Here is a 19,910-nt window from a genome sequence, read left to right on the forward strand (position 1 = left end):
GTGTGTCTTCCTTCCTCTCGGCATTAGGTACTGCTCGCCCACCTCCCACGAGGGTCTCTACGAATTCCTCCTCTCCCCGCGAAAGGAGACCTTCCTGCCCATTCCCCATCTTCTGTGATGCACCGTGCAGGGCCAGGGAGTGAGGGCTTGGGAGTGGGCCCCCTGAGGTTGTCCCAGACCTTCCAGGTCGGTGCCATCCTCCTCCTCCTTATGGTTATTATTACTCTTACTATTGCTATTTTTTTTTATTTTAACATGAACATGTACGACAGAGCCTCGACAGGTTGCGGTGTTTTTCCCGGATGGAGAGGTGGGGGAGGGACTCAAACTCTCTCTTCTCCGGGATTGCGGACCCCTGCACAGCTGTTCTCGGAGGTGCCCCGTGGGGTGGCCCTCAGCGTCTGTGTCTGTCCCGCCCGCAGGGGAGCTTCTACGTGCCGTCCGAGAACTGCATGCAGCGCGCCCACAGGTGGCACCGGGAGCTGTGCTTCCTGCTGCTACGCGCCTACCGGGGCCTCCGCGCCTACTTCCTGGTCATCATGAGGGACATCCCGGAGCTGCCGCACACGGAGCTGGGTAAGGCGCTGGGCCCACGGGACGCCTCAGGCCGGCGGCCCACCTGCCCCCGCGGGGCCAGGCTTGAGAAAGCTTGCAGTTTTGTCAGCGTCCCGGTGACAGGTGCCATTCCAGGTCTGTTTTCTCTGTGTTACCTCCGGGCGTGTGCATGCAGGAAGGAAAGGCAGGAGCCCCCGAGGCGCGTGCACTCGTGCGTTCAGTCACCCAGCAGGCATTCACTGAACACCTGCTGCATGTCTGTCACTGTCGTGCACAATGTCAAGCTGCTCGCGAAGGGAAGTAGTTACAGGATTGCAACTGACAAGAGTGGAAAACAACCCCCAAAGAACATATGTGTATTCTATATGTACTATACGTATATACACAAATATATGCTTGTATATATTTTTCATATGTATTATGTATTTGTGTGTATATATGCGTATATGTGTGTGTGTGTGTGTGTATATATATATATATATATATATATATATATATATATATATATATATATAAATCTGCATGATTATAGAAACCTCTCAGCAGCCATCATCTTTGGTTTTCTGGGGATAAATAGCTTCATGCACATCATCAGACTCATGGAGATCATTGGGCCTGGAATCCCTCTTTGCTGACAGGTGTCGGAACCGAAGCTCAGAGAGGGGCAGTGACCGCTCAGGGTCACACAGCAGTACAGGGCAGAACCAAAACAAGAGCACAGAGGTCCTACACTGACTCTTGGGGCAGCATCCCTTATATCATCCCACTCATTTACAGCAGGTGACACAGTGTGATTCTGTTAACAGTCCTCTACTGGGGCCCCTTTGCTTCCAGAACTGAAGCCAGGTCCTTAGCCTGGTTCAGGGTTAAGCACAATCCTGCCGGGCTGCCTCAGCTTCCCCACCCACACCCCCAGACCTCACCTACTGAGACAGTCATGGCTTTGGCAGGATTTAGGGCTTCATACAGTGCCCATTCCTGCACTGAAAACACCACATGACAATGATTTATTTGCATGTTTCTCTTCCCCACTAGATGCAGGGTCTTTGAGTGCAGAGGCCCCCCTCAGATCCCTTGTGCACAGTCCCTGGCAGGTAGGGTGAAGGAGTAGGTGCATCGCTGTTGATGAATTGTCCTGCCATCTTCCCTTCTGGCCTTATCAGCTCTAACACCCTGGACAAGTCAGGCGCTACTCTTTGAATCATGCAATCGTGAGGTTGCATTTTTTTTTTTCAGGTTCAAATGTTATGCACACAAAAAGACGCACACAGAATCAGAGCCCGTTTACATTGCTCACAGGGAAAATGGAGATTGTGCAGTGTTCGTTGACTTCTGGCTTTAACTTCTTTTTACCCAAAGGCACTGAATGTATTTGCTCATTCATTTATGATCATACTTTTATTGAGCATTTATTATGTGCCAGACGCCAGGGACAGAGCCATGACAAAAGTCCACTGTGCCTGGTGGGACTCATAGAGCTGACAGAGGTGCTGGGGGGACACGCATGTGTCATCAGGCCATCAGTGAGGATCCGGAGGCGCTGAGGGACTGCCCCCACTCACCTGGGCAGCAACATTTTAAGTAGAACTCATGCCAAAGCCAAGTGCAAATCACTGACCGCAGCATCATGGGACTGGGCGAGAGAGTTCAAAGACAGGCAGAGCTCGAACATAGCATCCCAAATGGCCAGAGGCCAGAGGTTCCTGCTGATCAGAGCTGATATCACAGCTCCTCCATGGGTTGTGATGATCGTGGGTGTCAGAGTCAGTGGAGCTGGGCTCAGCTCTGTCACTTCCCTTCTCTGTGCTTCCCCGCATTCACCTGTATGATGGAGATCCGAATCCATGCCCCACACGTGTCACACACACGTGTGTATGTGCAGGTGTGTGCACACCCGCGTGCACGTACCTGCAAAAGCCCAAAAGAATGTGGGACCCCTTTGAATCACACAAAGTGCTGTGTGAACGTGGGGGCCTTCTGTTCCTCAGAGAAGCATCCAGGAGATGATGTTGACCTTTATCTAGTGTGGGGTCACATGGCTCCAGATCAGGCTTATCCTTTTTTTAAATATGACCCCTTTAGGAAGTTGGAATAGAAAGGAGGAGAGTCCTTGGGAATTGTGTTTCTTTCTGTGACTTTAATGCCAACTTGAACGTATGCTTCTTTATTGTACTTAGCAACCACCACATTTCAGTGTGTGTCCATTTTATTGTGCATCTTTTGTTTCTTCCTAGAGTCCCTTGCTGTTGAGGAAACGCTCTCTCAGCTGTGCTCAGAGCTACAGGTAATTAAAAAACTCGCCCTGTGGGATGAAAGGGCAGTTGTGATACAGGACCAACATAGGTCCCCGCTCGATGTAGAAATCAGAGATGAAAGCACAGGGCTTATAAACGCACGTTAGACCTGAAACTGAAGAGATACTCTGCCATTCTTTGTTATTAAGTGTCCACTAGACCTCTCTTGTATGTCTAGCTCTCTGCTAGATGTTTTGGAAAAAATAAACAGGTTCACAGGTCTCTGTCCCTGGAGCTGAGGTTACATTTGTCTATTACTCATCCATTTAACAAAATGTATTGACTACCAACCATGTGCTTCTCCTGGAGGACGATGCCGGCGGCCAGACAGCCTCAGCCATGGCAGGAGGCTAACAGCGGGATGATGCTGATGATGGAAACAGTAGTGTGCACCTGCCAGAAATTCACCGAGCATCTACTAAGAATACGTGCTTAAATAGGCGCTTGGCAAATGCACACTGCTGTTATTTGCAGTCTCTGGAACACTTTCCCATCCCATTGCGTGGATGGTCTGGGTGGGTACTGCACGTCGTCCTTACATAGCGAGCGGCAAATGAAGACGGAAACCAGTATGGCAGTCAGGCTTGATGACGGTGCTTATCAGGGCTGGCAGCTGGACTCAGAAAACTGTCTCATCGTCGTCTCTCACACCGGTGTTTTCAACCCTTGCTGCACAGTGGAAACACATCTGGGACTTCTAAGATGTACCTTTGCCTGGGTCCCATCTAAACCGGGTGAGACAGAATATCAGGGAGCGGAGCTTGGGCATTTGTATTTAGTCAAATCTCCCCAGCTGGATCGGAACCACCGTGAGATACCAGCTCACACCTATGAGAGTGTGAGAAGACCAGAGATGTCACGTGCTGGCGAGGACGTGGGGGAAAGGGAGTTCTTGAGCACCGTTGGTGGGAATGGGAACCGGAGCAGCCACTCTGGAAGACAGTACGGAGGCTCTTCAGACACTTAGAAATACAACCACCCGATGATCCAGCAATTTCACTGCTGAGTATAGATCTAAGGAAATGAGATCACTATCTTGGAGAGACTCTGCATCCCTGTGTTCACTGCGGCGTTATTCACAATAGCCAAGGCATGGAAACAACCTGGGTGTCCACCTACGGCTGAATGGATAAAGAAAATGTGGTGTATCTATAAGGTGGAACACAACTCAGCCATAAGAAGAAGGAAATTCTGCCATTTGCAACAATGTGGATGAATCTTGAAGGCATCCTGCTACGTCTAATAGAGTCAGACAAAGACAAGTAACATATGATCTCACTTACATGTGAAATGTAAAACAAACAAACAAAAACCTAACTCATAGGAACAGAGGATGGGGAAATGGGTGGAGGTGGTCAAAAGGTACGAACTTCCAGTTATAAGATGAATAAATTCTGGGAATAGAACACGCAGTGTGGGGACTAAAGTTAACAATACTGCGCTCTAATTAAAAGTGACTAAGAGTATAGATCTTAAAAGTGCTCATCGAAAGGAAAACATTTTAAGTATGGAAAGTGATGGGTATGTTAACGAACCTTATTGTGGTGATCATTTCACAATAGATGCATTTATCAGATCATTATGTTGAGCCCCTTAAATGTACATAATGTTATATGTCAATAATGTTATATCTCAGTAAAACTGGAAGAAAGATCATAGAAAGAAGAAGCTCCCCAGATGAGTATACTGTGCAGCCAGGGTCGAGAACCCCTGCTTTAGAGCACGTTATAAAGTCAGGGAAACTCAGTGTTACCGCGGACAGATGGCAGCCCGGTGGGAAGGCAAAGCACAGAGCAGGTGCCTGGCGCTGGGGTGGGGGAGGGTCTAGGACAGAGAGGCCCTTTGAAGTGAGCCCTGAAGAAAGGGTGGGATCATCAAGGAGTCACATCACAGACACTGCTCCTGATAAAGTTGGGGACACGTGAAGGACACGAGAAGCCCATTTAGAGAGTGTGGAAGGCAAACCTAAGGCTGGCCGAGGACTTGGATGCCAGTGTGTGGAGCATCCACTCCCTAAACCCGGAGGCGGAGGCGGAGGATGCAGTGCACCAGGGGGCTGGCTAAGCTGACCACAGGGCCGAAGACTCGGGGGGCCGCAGCTCCCCCTTCCGCCCCAGAGGGCACCCAGGGCAGCATCGCCTTGGAAAAGCCCACAGGCTTTGCAGGTTCAAGTCCAGGCTCCAGCCCTTCTGCACATCAGCTGCGTGATCCTGGATGTGCGATTTAGGATCTTAATGGGCCTCAGATTTCTCATCTGTGTCGTGGCTATTGTGGGGAGACCAGGAGAGAGCTCACGAGAGGAACCTGTGAACGCCCGGCTCACGGGTCCGCGGTGCAGAGCTGGCCTTGCCCTCCAGGGCTGGCCCTCCTCAGGCCCCATCCCTCCCAGCCTGGATGCTGCTCAGCATCCCCAGGAGACACTTGCAATCTGTAAGTCATCGAAAATTGAGTTTTAGCAGTTTAAAAAAATGCCAACTCTTAATAGCTGTTATATACCACACCCACCATCTTTCCTGTCACTACCAACATGATGAGCAGCAAGAGATGGGGTGCCCTGTGGGTTCTCTGCTGGTTGCCGTGCCTCTTTCACTCAGGTTCCAGAAGCTTCTCTTCTGAAGCCCAGGAAGACAGGCTAGCCCGCAGTGCTTTCGCTGGAGCATCCGCACCTCCACGAGCAAGGACTGCCAGCATTGACCGGCGTGCTCGGGGCCAGGAGCAGGTTAAATGCTTGTCCTGAAGACTCTCCTCTGGCCTCCCAGTAACCACTGAGACTGCCTTTCTGCAAGTGCCTGGCCGGGGCACCCAGTGAGTGGTGCAGGGAGCCGGGGCTCACGCTCCCAGACCGCACAGCGCCCAGCCCACTGCCTCAGTTTCCTGCTGTGCTCGCTCCTCTGGACAGGCCAGGGGCTGCTCCCTGTTTCTTCTTAGACCTCACTGGGTAGTGGGTGGGTTGGGGGACTGTGGAAGTGATGGGGTGTCATGACATGTTGCAAAAGTGGTCACATCAGAGCCAGTGGCTTTGAATTCCTTACCTACTTACCGTGCAACTTTAGAAAAGTTGCTTAGACTTTATGGACCTTGATGTTCATACCTATAAAGTGGAGATAAAATGGCTCGGTTTTTATTAACCTCTTTTTCTCTGAGTCAGTAAGCTCGTACCCTGGCTAGCTGCCGGTTGCTCTTTTTATGTGCGTGGTGTGCATTCCTCATGTAATGTATACAGCGGTTCTATGGAGGGAGGGATCCTGTTGTTCTCAGGGGATGGAGAATCAGGACTCCGCTCATAAAGGGTGGGTTGTTTGCCCAGAGTAACAGCACTGGCCGAACAGGGTCATTGCTGGTCACTGCGACGCCGGAGCCCACCCTCCCCACCAGGATGCCATCCGGGGAAGCAGAATCCTCCTTTGCAGAGAACACAGGTAGAGTCTGTGAAGTCTGCTTGCGGCCCGGCAGGGCGGTGAATGGAGAAAATGCTAACTGTCTTGCTTGGTACAATTATCACTGCCCTCTGGCTTGTCACTTCCCTGGCCATAAAGAGTTTCCGGTGCCACACGTGCCCCTCGGGGAATAAGGTTAAAAGGCCCCCATGTTGCTCTTGTCTTCATGACCACAAAGGGTCAGTGTTTCCGTGGGAACTACTCTAGAGAGTTGATTCATTTCAGCAGATGTTTTGTGAGTCCCCACGCTTCGCCAGGCCCTGTGTTAGGCCCCGGGGGACTCAGCAGAGACCCCCTTCCCTTGGGGGCACACAGCCGAGGGGGGTGACTCGTTCACTCTCGAAGCTCCAGTGCCTAGAAGGGTTCATTGCTGGAATGAATGAATGCACTAATGCGTCACAAGAATGCTACATGCTACCAAAGGTGAGGAAGCCAGTGACCCCGGAGCAGCTGTCCTCACCCCAGGGCCGTTGGCTCATCTGCGGAAGGAGGCGGGAGTCGACGTGCTCATTCACTGATCGACCAAGCCCTGGGTGTTGCTGTGCCGTCGCGCGCCACGGAGGACCAGTGGCCAGAGTCCGCTGCTGCGTGGGCTGCGCAGCGCTGTCCTGAGGGTGCGGGCTGACTGTCCACTTTGGGCAGGCCGTGTCCCCTCTGGGTGGCTGGTTTCCCACGTGTGGAGGGCCGCTCGGAGGGTGAAATGAGCTCACACATGCACACGATACCTTTATCCCTTGTTGACCCTGTCCCGGTGCGCCTCGCAGGCTGCAGATGTGGACGCAGACACGCGTGTGGCCATGGGGCCCCGGGGGGATGTGTCACTAACTCTCTGTGGGGAGGCAGATGCTAGTGGGCCCCAGAGGGGAGGCTGTGTGGGAGAAAGCCTCATGGCCTCCGGTAAGAGGACAGGGCGGGCAATGGAGGCAGGGCTGGGGGAGCAGCCGGGGCCAGGCAGTGAGTGTGCATCCGTGAGTGGGGCTCTCAGAAGGGGAGGCGGGGGTCACTGAGGCTCTGAGGGGGAGCCTGAATGCCCTGCACAGTGTGCTAGAGCTTGGGCTAAGCCCCAGGTGACAGGGAGCTGGGCAGGCGAGTGACGAGCTTGCTGGGGGCTGTGTGGAGGACGAGGGTGTGTCTTGAGGCAGAAGAGGGTGGCTAATGGCATTTACAGCGGAAGCAATGACAACGTCCGCTTCCACCTGCTGGATTCTGGCTCCCACCTTCAGGCACCGGGCACTGCCTCCCGGCAGCCCTGAGAATACAGGGGGACACACAGATGTGTCCCCAGTCATTTTGCCACAGTGGACTCTGAAGGGTGGTTTCCTCTGACCACTAAGGGGTGGGCTTGGGGCCCACTGCTATTGTGATGATCTGTCCCTGCAGTGGTTCAGGTGAGAACTCGGGCTGCCAGTGAGTCTATCTGATACCTCTCATGAAAAGCCAAGGACGGGTTGCCTTCCTCCTCTGGCGCCAGGCCCCCGAGCTGCAGGGATGCTGCCCCTGGTTTTGAGTGATTGTATTGCTGCGGGCTTGATTTTGTACAGAGCCTTCAAATTAGCGTACTGGTGCGGGGTCCCAGTGGGTGATGGGGAGGGAACCAGGGAGTGGGGGTGGGCTTCAGCCCACTGTTGTTTGCTAGAGAGCTGCCCTAATGCTCACAGTGACAGAAACAGAGCCCCCTCCCCAACACCCCCCAAAGGGCACTCAAAGCCCACCAAACATTTAGAGGCAGGACATCGCCACCTAGTGGCCAGCCGCACCAGGTAGGGAACCGTCCATCGAAGGGGATGGATGGGGGTTAGGCATGGAGAGGTTTCTGGGATTTAAAAGAACTTGAAAACATCGAGTTCTGTAGTCATGGAGCAATTTGCATGTATCTTTATTCCAAGTGAATCCTATAAACACTTACTCAACACCTATTGTATGCTGGCCACTTTGCTCTCTGTTGGGAATACAATGGAGACCATTCCCAGGACTAGCAGCCTCAGGAGGAAGAGGCTTGTTCAGAAGCTGCCAATAGGGTCAGGGCTCCACCAGGGGGTGTAAGACAAGAGGCAGCCGGCTCTCCGGGCGGGAGGCTAGCCCTGAAGGGGTCTGAGTGTGCCAGGTGACAGGGAAGGAACATCCACAAAATTCCAGAGTACGGATCCACTGAGCTGAGCGGATGGGCCAAGTGCATGGAGGGCCAAGTGCATGGAGCACAGGAAGCCTGTGGTGGGGGCTGGGCTGGAAATGTGAGTGGGGGCACAGGATAAGGTCCCTGCTGTGCAGACTGATCGCGGTGTGCTCTCTACCCGAATGGGAAGGTTCCAGTGGAACTCAGCCTCGTGCTTTGGTACAATAGACAGGCTCAACACATGCTGATTGTCTACCTGCAAGCAATTGCCAATTTTCTTTAAAGAATTCAGCAAGACTGGGCTTGTTGTCGTAGAAAAGATTCTGTCTGGGTTGCTCCCATACACTTCTAGGAGATCCTAAATTGCTGAATGGTCTTTCCTCGAGCTGTACCCTCCTAGCAGGAAATACTAAAAATTAGTTATCGGGCATAAATGAACAGCTACCAGTTGGGGGAGGCTGGGGTTTTGCTTGTTTTGTTTACTTAATTGTGTGGATTTTTTTTTTTTTTTTTTTTGCCAATTGCCTTCTCTGAGGGTTTTTAAAATTATTTTGCCTAAGACTGAAAACATCTTTGTGATGTGGTTCAGAACAATGATCCCACTGACAAGGATGTTACATGACTTCTCATTGAATCCTTGCTTTGGTGTGTATGTCTGGGCATGTAGGTCTTTTTAGCCGAGCTCCCTAGCAGAGGAAACTAAAAGTGTAGTGCGTGCTTGTCCCCTGTGATCACAGTGGCTTCTTTCCTGGCCAGCCACAGTCCCCTGTGGACAGAACTCTGAAGGGACCTCACAGCTCTGGTCATTTAGAGTAGCCAGGGAGTGCCAGAGCTCAGCTAGAGGCAACATGTTTGGGTAACATCCATATCTCTGTCCAATTTTAGAACCTCTCAGACTTGAATATGCATACGAAATACCTGGAAAACTTGTTAAAATACAGATTCCAATTTGATCTGGGCTAGGGCAGGAGATCCTGCATTTCAAACACTTTCCCGGGAGATGTCCATGCAGCTGGGATGCCCCGATCTGCCATGCCATGAGGCTGAGCACAGAGTCTGACTCTCCTCAGCCTAGCTTCCCTTCCCCAATGTGCCCTCTCAAACTGCAGAGCCCCCCAAGCATCCCCACTGAGGAATCAGGCTTTGGCCCCCTCCCCTTGAATGTGGAGGTCCACGGACCCGGAGGGACCTGGCTTGTTACAGAGGGTTATCTGCTGTGACTGCAAGGCTCTGGGTATTAGGGAACATGGTTAGTTCAGGGAATGTATAGAGGTTTTTATTTACCTTGAGATCACAGCACAGGTTATCACCTCCTCCAGGAAGCCTCCGTGATCTTTTGACAGCACTCAGTATTTATCTCTTTCATAGCACATTGTAGATGTATTATAAGTCTCTAAATAAATGGCTGTCACTGAGCCATCTGCCTCTTCCAGGAGTGGCTGTATTTATCTGTGGCTCCCCAGAGCTCAGCATACCCCTTCGCATATAACAGTCACTGGATAAACAGAGTGGGGGGCAACAGGAGTGAACAAAGGAGTATGGTTAGAGCGCAGACGAGAAGCGTGACAGGGGTGGCCGAGGTGAGTGGCTGAGCATTTTTCAGGCAGCTTCACTTGAAAGAGCGTCAGGCCCAGTTGTGTCCTCGCTCGCGTGAAGGGCCTCTTCTTGGTCCTGCGTGAGAAGCCCCTCCATGCCCATCATCTGTAATTACACAGGCCCAGGCAAAGAGTCCTCTTGTGGCCTAATTAGAAGCTTCCTTAACCTTATCTGAAGCCATTTCTGTAATCAACGAGGGGAAAAAAATCATTCTCCCAAAGACACATTCAATGAGTGGCTTTGCTTTCTCTCGTTTTCACTCCAGCAGCTGAGCTCAGAATTCAAGCTGTGTTTGCTGGTTCCACTGCGGTGGTGGTGGGAGAGCTGTGGGGCTGGAGTAAGCAGCCCAGTAAGGGAAGTCCAGTTACTGAGGCCCGGAGCACCTCTCATTGATGCAATCACCAGAATTTTCAATAAAGAGTTACCGAATCCCCACGACTCGTCCACCACCACGTGGTTACTAGGAATATGGAGAAGCCTAACACTCAGAATGTAGGCAGAGGAGGGTTGTAGGAACAGTGTCTGGCCAGTGGTGCATTGAGAGTGGTGTGTGCAAGGTCGAGTCAACTTCAAGGACAGGAGGTTAGACTTACCCTTGAAGCAGAGTAGACGTTTCTAAAGAATCATCAGAAACAAGGGGGACTGTGTTGGCTCCTTAAACTGTCCCCCGGTGGAGAGCAGACATGCCCAAAGTGGTGAAAAGAGGGAGAAGAGAGGCTGGAAGGTGGAAGGAGAAGGGCTTCCAAGGAGGATGAACAGTCTGGTCAGAGCCTGGTATGTGGAAGGAGCTGGGTGCGTTCAGGCCACGGTGAGCAGGTGGCGTGGCTGGAGTAGGGTGTGCCCTGAGCCAGAAGGGAAGGTAGCCAGAGATAAGGCAGGCCATGGCATCGGGGGGAAAATGGTGCCAAGCGCAGATGCAGGTGATTGGTGCTCATTAGCGAGGGTAACTGGTAAGAGGAGCCACTTCTGGTCCACCCAAAAACCTCACGTTCCAGCCTGGAGGTTTTCCAGGGTCTGACCATGTCCCCCACTCTCCCCAACACATTGCTCAGTTTTCTGCCTCTGAACACCTCTGGCCACAGATTGTAGGGCTGAACCAAGAGTGGACAGTCCCAGTTTGACCCCTGCCCTCCAACAGAGCCGGGGCAGGAAGTAAGCCTTCCATCAGAAGAAAGTAGGGCCGTTCTTGCACTTTGGAGCTTTGGAGCTGGAAAATTATTTTGCCTAAGACTGACTTTTGATTGTTCATCAAAGACTGACCTTTCCTCTTGGAAGAAGCAGCTTGGAAATGCCCCACTTGGTTGATGCCCTATATCTGGCAGCCAGTCCTTAATTATAAAATACCAATACCCAAGAACTAAAGAACCTTACCGGGTGCCACGTTTGTCCTTCCTTCTTTTTCTTCCTCTTAGATCGATGCCTCGCTCCAGCCCACCTGCCTTCCTCTAGTATCAGCCTTTAGTCCAAGAATAGCAAGAAGAACTTCTCCTGTTGTAAACAAGGCTTTCAACTTACTTTTCCTGTTGTTATTACATCCAATAAGTCTCCATTTGCTTTGCATACCCATTTTACGGTTGAAGAAACTGAGGCACAGAGCAGAGATAGGCTTGAAACGGCTATGGTTGTCTGTCCCTGATGTGTCTTCCATGACAGAGCGATCCCCACTACTCCCAATTGTTAACTCACTTTCCTATTGCCTCTGCCCAGTGAGGCTCCCTGCCAGCAGAGACCTTCCCTTATTCAACTTTGTGTCCCCGTTTATTCAAAACATGTGCCTGGGACATGGAAGATGCACATTAAGGGCTTGTTGAATAAATGGTGGGGTGTACCACTCAGTGGCAGGCTTTGACACCTGGCTCCCTGCCTCCCCTCTGAGACTTGATCTCCCCTCCAGAATCAAAGTCTGCCCCATCCCCCAGCGGATGGCCTCCCTGTTCTAAACTAAAGCTATCCAAAGGTTCCTCCAAAGGCTCTAGGCCCTCTCTAGGCTGGCATCTTCAAATTGTAGTTAAGGCAACCCAAGATCCTCCCTGAAGCTACTTAGAGCGATTGTGGGAAGATGGTGGTAGGGCTATTGAGCACCCCCCACCCCTGGGCAAATCACCTAACCAGTTAGGTACTCTGAGGTTATAAAGATGTTAGCATCTCTCAGGAAGTGTTTTCAACACCTGTTATGGAAAGGCGGCGTGGTGCTGTGGGTCTGAGGTCCGTCAGCTGTGCCCCTGAATCCTAGCTCTGTGTGGCCTTGGCTGGGCTACTGAATTCCTCCAATTCTCGTTTTATTTTCCCTGTGAAATGATATGCAGTAACTCTACTAAAGGGTAATGGTGGGCATGAGAAGGGGAGCACACACAAAATGTCTAATGTTCCACCTGCCAGATAGTAGCCCTGAAGAAGTAGATACTGTAATGAGGAGGAGGACTGAACTCAGAATGTAATGTGATACAGAGTCCAGAGGAAGGAGAGATTCCCTAACAGCAGGGAAGTCAGCGAAGGTTTTAGGAGGAAGCCTGAAGTAGCTTCCCAGGGCAGAGGTCCTTTACCACCACCATTTTGCCTCTCCAGATGTTGAACAATCCTGAGAAGATAGCCGAGCAGATAAGTAAGGATCTCGCCTGGCTCACCTCCCACCTGATGGCTCTGTGGACCCAGTTCCTAGACACAGTGACTCTACACTCCCAGGTGACCTCTTATCTCACCCAGGAACATCACACCTTGAGGGTAAGGTGTCAAGTGGTATAAATTCTCTAATCACGTGCCAGTGTTCCCTTGAGGGAGCTTTCCCACAGTTAGTTCATTGGGCAGAACAGGAATTGGGGTTTTCTTCCGTAGCTGCGTGTGCCGGTCCTGGCTCCACCTTGAGCTCTCGGTGAGACTTTATGAACTGGTTCAGCCTCTGAAACCTTGACCTCCGCCATTCATAAAATATCTGTCTTGGCTACTAGATGATAGCATGAGGGATGTTCCAAATGCTCTGAACGTATTTTGGAGAAGTGTTTTCAAATGTCAGACATTGTTCTTGGTGTATTTCTTTGCCACCAGGTTGGGTTTGTATGGACAGGTACTAATGCATAATAGATGTCGGTCTCCTCGTTTACAGCAAGAAGACCAAAGATCTGGGTCCGCAAAGTACTTTGTGGATGCACTTACATGACTGGCGTTGCCAATTCTGTTTCCTCTGCATTTACTTACGGTCACGGTTTTCAAGTGTCTTCTTCTAGTAGAAGAGATAAGACCTACATAAACAAATTATAGAAAGCAGTGTAAGAACAGGTTCACAGATCTGCATTAAACTGTGTCCCTAAACCAGCTTTGGGCTAAGAGAGGACACCCGTGGAAGTACTTGTTTCAGACCCTCTGGGTGGGGGGGGGGGGGGGGGCTCAGCTCTCCTTTGTCAGTTTCCCTTTGGAAAATCAAGGTAATGCCCACCCTGTGAATTAAACTGTTCATGCAATCTTATTCCTCAGGTCCGAAGGTTTTCTGAGGCCTTCTTTTATATGGAGCACCAAAAGCTTGCAGTTCTGACCTTTCAGGAGAATCTGTAAGTAACCAATTGCATGCCCACGTCACACTGCCAAAGTGGCCACCCAAGGTATTCTCTTTCAAAGGCCCTTCTTCCCTCCGTCTCTGACTGCGAAGGAGAGAAGTCTGCCCACCTCTGCACGTTCGAGCTGCATTTTCTCTGCAGGCAAGAGTCAGACAAATTGCAGAGGTGGGAGCTGGTAGGTGGCAGAGAAGGTCAATAGCCAAAGTTTTCTTTTGTTGAATGTTATTATGGTTCTATAGACAGAACCAAGACTTCCTAGGTCCCCGAAGACATCTGTGCTGAGTCTTCTTTGTGAAATGAATTAGAAGCAGGCGGTGTGGCCACAAGCTATGTCAGGAAAAAAACACAGAATTCGCTGGAGACTTTGCAGGAGCTTCGAAACACATTTAGCATAAGAATGAGGACGGAACTACCTAATTAGGCGGACTGATGAATTTCTAAGTCTGCCTTCCTCCAAAATTAAAGAAAAAAATGAAAACATACGAAAAAAGTCAGAGGGTTAACAAAAAATGAGGTCATTCTCTTGTAGATCTCCCCAGTGGGCAGGAACAGATGGGTCCCTCCAAGACGGGGTAGCGTTTGCTACCCAAGTCCAAGGGGTTCTTTTTGTTTCTGAATGATACGTTCACCTCAAGGAATAAATGTGGATGCAGTAGTGTTCGAGACGGCCCGATAAATCCAGCAGGAGAAACATTTCAGGTTCATCTGTCACACAAGACGGACCTGAGACCTTTTCGCCCTCTGCTTTATAACCTTCTCTTCCTTCTCTCCACACTTCATCCAGTTGGACAGCTAGGCGGCATTTACAGTTTGCCTTGTGGAATCTGAAGTGCGGGGTGGGAAGGCACCAAGAAAAACACATCTATGATGAAAATAGCTTGTCTGGAACCAGGTAGACCTTCACTCACTCACGTCTTCATTCCGCCCAGCAACTACAGTCAGAAGAGTTAGTGTGAGCAAATGTGAGCAGAATTGTGAGGGCCGCGGAGCAAGATGCTATAAATCAGGACTGTTGTGGGAACCTGCTTCCTGAGTCCCCAAAATAGGTGAACCCTCAATCGCCGGGTGTGCTGTGTTCCCCAGGAGCGTGGGCGTGCGTGGAGGGGACAGACACAGAGGCAGCTCCTCTTCCGGAAGAGTTTCGTTGAGATGCTGACCACTCAAGTTCAGACGATACAGTACTTGGCCGACTTGGGTTCAAAATCCTACTCCTCCATTGGACCTACGGCAGGTCCTTGAGAAAGTGCTGTTCTGTTGCTGTTTTTTTTTTCCCCCTTGTCCTCCCCTAGTCTTAGTTTCCCTAAAACAGGTAGGGCAAGAACTGAAAGGACCAAATGAGAACATCCATGCCCATGGAATACACTGTCCAAGCCACAGACTCCATTCAGAAAACGTTAGGTGATGACTCACACGTTACACGGTTGTTGATTGTGCACGTAGGCACTGCGACACCACAGGGGACAAATTAAAGATGCTGTCCTTGCGGGTCTCTCATTCTAGGGCAGAAACAGGCAAGACGTAAATCGAATTATCTCAGGTAGTGACAAGTAAAGAAAACCAAATCAAGGTGAGGACATGGAACACGATGAGAAGGGACATGGCCGGTGTCCTCATAAATGTTGAAGGACGAGCTCTCAGAGCAACAAAAACAATATCCGGGGTCTGTAGTGTTTGCTGATTTCCACTGCATGAATTCTCCCACAACGGTGGCTGTCATGTGCCAATATGTGATCTCTGGACACGGGACTGGGAAGAGATGTGCACAGTTGGCTCTTGCAAGCTGGTGGGACCTCCTCCAACACAGCACTGGGTGTGGGATAAGGACTCTTGAAGCCAAAGTGCTGAGAGGGAGTCTTCCTGAGGATGTGGCGTTTGAATAGAGACTGGGGTTCTATCCGGCCAGACCTTGATATGAAAGAAGACCGGTCAGAGGGAAAAGCTGGTGCTGAGGCTCTTACATGGGAACACGGGGTGTTTGAGGGGCAGCAGGGAGACAAGTGTAGCTATAGGACGGAGTGAGCAGGAATGAGGGGGAGGGAGGCAGGACCAGTGAGGTGGGGAGGGACCAGCCCATGTGGGACCTTAGGGACCAGGACAAAGAACTCAGACTTTGTACCATGACAGTTATGATTAAGGCCTTTCGCAAAAGCTGGCAAACAGTAGGGTGGAAAGACCTGATCTCAAACTGATATACATGGTTTGAAATCTTGGTCCTGGAACTTACAAGGTTTGTGACACCAGACCAGTTCCTGAACCTCTCTTTGGTTGCTGCTTAGAAGTAAATAGGAGAGTCCTTCATTCAGCAGATATCCACTAAGTGCGGACTATGGGCCTGACACTCTTCCGGGCATTAGATATTTAGCAATGACTAAAACAGACAAATCACTATTTTAATAGCAGAAGGCATATAAATAAATAAATAAATATGATATGCAAACGCAGTAAGTGCCAATGAGAGCTATATCAGTGTGGTAAGAATGGGGAGGGCTTTTCCTCTGAGCTGTCACAGAAGAGGTCTGAAGCAGGTACGGACTGAGCCCTGCAAATACCCAGGAGACCAGGGTATCTGTCTCACAGAGCAGTTGCAGAGGCACTGAGTACTATTCACGAGAAGATACTAACCTGTAAAGGAAGGCGTACACAAGGCTAGAAGCAATAGTATTCAGAAAGAAGTAAACTTTTAATTAGGTCATTAAGAGTAAGAGGTACAGAACCAAAAGGGGCATTTTACGTCCAATTGAGAAAGTTACTGGAGGAAAGGTACAGAGTACTATGAATGGAGTTTCATCTCAGAATGAGGCAGTGAGCAGGTGTGAGGCCATGGTAAGCACGCACCGGCATGGGTGTACCCACCTGGGGGTCAGAGCTGGAGAGGGAGGGTGTGCTTAGGAGACAGAACCATCCCCCTAAATCAGGATGGACAAGTGGACAGACAAGGTAGCCCTGGTGACACTCATCTGTCAAGACCCATTAAGTTCAAGACCCATCTAGTTCAAGACCCATCAAGTTCAAGACCCATCAAGTTCAAGACCCATCTAGTTCAAGACCCATCAAGTTCAAGACCCATCTAGTTCAAGACCCATCAAGTTCAAGACCCATCTAGTTCAAGACCCATCTAGTTCAAGACCCATCTAGTTCAAGCTCATACTAGATTGTGTTTCTCGAACAGTGGGGCACATTGAGTACACTGTGAATCCACATCGTGGGTTTGGGACAGCACTTTTACATGAAATAGGATAGGATAGGACAAGATGGAGTAGGGAGTACCAGTAAGACGTGTTTCTGAAACTTTTGCTTCGGTGTGTGTTTCTGGGAGTGTGTGGTTGTACTGGGTCGCCGTGTAAAATGGAGACTGTTTCTTGCCATGGACTGCAGTATTTAAAAATGCAATGTTGCAGTGTCTGAAAATGGTTTAGAACTGGCAGGTAGCAAGCGTGTGTTTTATTGTCCTTTGCTTCTGCTTTACCCCTGGCTAGCCTGTGCTTTTCACACAGTAAGGAGGGGCTCAGTTGAGACCTTCTTGAATGAATGAATGCAGAAGTGTTGGTGTGCAGGAAGACCCATCCTGGGGATTTAACCTCTGTAACAATGACAATTGACTGATCACTCTGCCTTTTAGGTTTTTCTGTAGAAATAAGTGTAACGCTAATTTTTAAAAGTCATTCATTTTACAAGACGCTATGTCTATCGTGTTGAACACAAAAGGCACTTTCCCCGCCTTCCTGGTGCTTTGCCTGTTGAGATGCCTCGGGTAAGAAGCCCAGCTAAGGGCTCTCCCTGCGTTGGCTCATTGAATGCCCACACTAACACTATAAGCTTGGAACTGTTTGTATCCGCACTTCACCGAAAAAGAAACTGGGAACACCTGGGCTCAGAGAGGTTAAATACCTTATTTTAGACGACACAGCAAGCATGTGATGCACACACAGATCTGCTAGGGTCCAGATCCCACACTCCTAGCGTCCTTGTAGTATATAGGTGTGGCTCCACGATACGGTGGTGAACCATTACCCTAAGGAGCTGCATCTGGATTTCTCAGCCTCCAAAACAGACGTATCTTTGTGTTGTTGGCTATACTCTGGGTCAGGGAGAGAAGTAGGTGATGAACTGGGCCCTGGATGCTGCAGATAGCAGGTCTCCAGAACTTGTCTTTCTGCCTTGAAACTTTATGCCCATTGAATAGCATCTCCCCATTTCCCCACCCAGCCCCTGGCAACCACTCCCCTTTATTTTTTTGACTCTGAATTTGACTATTTTCGATTCCTCCTGCAAGTGGAACCACAGAGTATTTGTCCTTGTGAGGTTGACTTCTTTCGCTTAGCATAGTGTCGTCAAGGTTTGTCCACGTCGTCACATAGGACAAGGTTTCCTTCTTTTTTTAAGGCTGAGTAATATCCCATTGCCCTGCGTTTTCTTGATCCTTTGTCTGTTCACGGACTCTTAGCTTCTCTCCATGGCCGGGCTATTGTGAATGGTGCTGCTATGCACAGGGGGTGCATGGATCTCTTATAGACCCTGATTTCCATGCTTTGGGATAAATACCCAGAAGTAGGATTGCCAGATCATATGGTGCTTCTATTTTTAATTTCCCGAAGAACTTCCATACTGTTTTCCACAGCAACTGTGATGTTTCATGTCCTCATCAACAGTGTCCGAGGGCTGCAACATGGCCACATCCTCACCAACGCTTGCTTTTTTCTTGGGTTTAAGAATAGCCATCCTAGGTGTGAGGTGACAGAATTGTGTATGTGCTCTAGAATTTTTAGTCATTTGTTTAAACACATGCTCAGCATTGTTTTAGGTGCTTGGTCACATCCACAAAGTCACAAAGTCACAAAGTCAAGAAGCCACCTTCTGGCAGGAGGTAACCCGGACCCGACTCTCCAGCACCTCTCCTGCTGTGTGGTAGTTACTTGATTAATCACCCAATTTATTCATGACTGTGAGCTCTCTAGGTCCAGAATCAAGTTTCCATACTGGAGGTATACACCTTTGCCTGGGGACCCAGTCCTCCACACGTGGGTGTCCAGTCAGTGTACTTTTTTAATAAACTAAAAACTGGACCAAAATTTCCAGGTTCAGGTGATAGCTAAGAAGTACAGGATTGATTGCAACAAAATTCCCTTTAAATATTCAGAGAAAGCTTCACAATATTAAGAAGTTGCTACAGCCTTCATGGCTTTGAAGAAGAGAATAAATACATTGCTTATCCTTTTTTTTTTTTTTTTTTTTTTAAGAGACAGGGAGGGTGGGGAGCAAGGGGGAGGTGCCGAGGGAGAGAGAATCCCAAGCAGACTCCCTATAGAGCACAGAGCCTGACCTGGGGCTCACCCTCATGACCCTGAGATCATGATCTGAGCCAAAGCCAAGAGTCGGACTCTTAACCGACTGAGCCACCCAGACGCCCCACATTGTTTATCCTTTTTGATCATAGGTTAAAATCCAGTTGAATAATAAGAAAGAAATAGAATATTCATATTTCATATGTATATTCAAAATACATGTATAAAGCATCCTATATGCATATGCGTTCAGTAGATTTGTTCCCGAGAGTGCAGAATGAGAGAATTTTCCCTGGGCTTGTGTGGAGTTCTGCCACTATGAGTGGTTCTGTGGGAGCAGGTGACCTGTCTACATGGCTGAAGAGTGATGTGGGGGCTTCCAGAGGTCAGGCTGCTTCAAAAACAGTGACAGTCAGACAGACAGATAGAAGCTAACTATGTGTGTGTAATTCTCCCAGACTTACCAGCCTCTTCTCCCTGGGTTTAAGAGTGATTGAGGTAAGGGCCGCCTGGGTGGCTCAGTCAGTTAAGTGTCTGCCTTCGGCTCAGGTCATGATCTCAGGGTCCTGGGATCGAGCCCTGCATCAGGCTCTCTGCTCAGCAGCAAGTCTGCTACTCCCTCTCTAGAGCTCTGTGATCTCTCTTGCTGTCTCTCTCTCTGTCAAATAAATAAATAAAATCTTTAAAAAAAAGTGATTGAGGTGGAATGGTGAATGATGGAATGTTAATATTTTTCCTTTGTGGGAGGAAATAAACTCTCTCCCTTCTACAGGGACTTGAGAAAGGGAATAAATATTTCCTATCATCCCATCTTTTGAATGAGGAGTACTGATGATCTCAAACTCCAAAATCCAATTCCTGCTGGTGGAAGGGTGTTTGGTCCATGGAGGAAGAATTTGGGGCATTTTTTATCTTACATGGAGGAACCAAAACTCGTGGCTCCTGAGCTAGGGGCACTTACCCGCTAATCCAGGATGCTGGTGTCCACAGAGTAAGCAATAAAACAAGAAAGGAAAACAAAAAAAAGCAATCTTAGATGGTTCTTAATACAATGCCACAACCTAGAATTCAGACCCTAAGTGTTA

General features: G+C 49.6%; 1 protein-coding gene across 2 annotated transcripts in view; it reads left to right on the top strand.

Annotated features, from left to right (window-relative positions):
- The window catches only part of FAM135B (family with sequence similarity 135 member B), a 274,207-nt gene that overhangs the window by 232,894 nt on the left and 21,403 nt on the right, over positions 1–19,910 (top strand). For both annotated transcript variants that reach the window (XM_036089386.2, XM_078071970.1), the window contains 4 exons: positions 423–576; positions 2,790–2,839; positions 12,561–12,716; positions 13,464–13,537. In XM_036089386.2, the coding sequence (XP_035945279.2) occupies positions 423–576; positions 2,790–2,839; positions 12,561–12,716; positions 13,464–13,537 (434 nt within the window). The remainder of the gene's footprint in view (positions 1–422; positions 577–2,789; positions 2,840–12,560; positions 12,717–13,463; positions 13,538–19,910) is intronic.

This window comes from Halichoerus grypus, chromosome 5 (genome assembly GCF_964656455.1).
Source record: "Halichoerus grypus chromosome 5, mHalGry1.hap1.1, whole genome shotgun sequence".
Lineage (NCBI taxonomy): Eukaryota > Metazoa > Chordata > Mammalia > Carnivora > Phocidae > Halichoerus > Halichoerus grypus.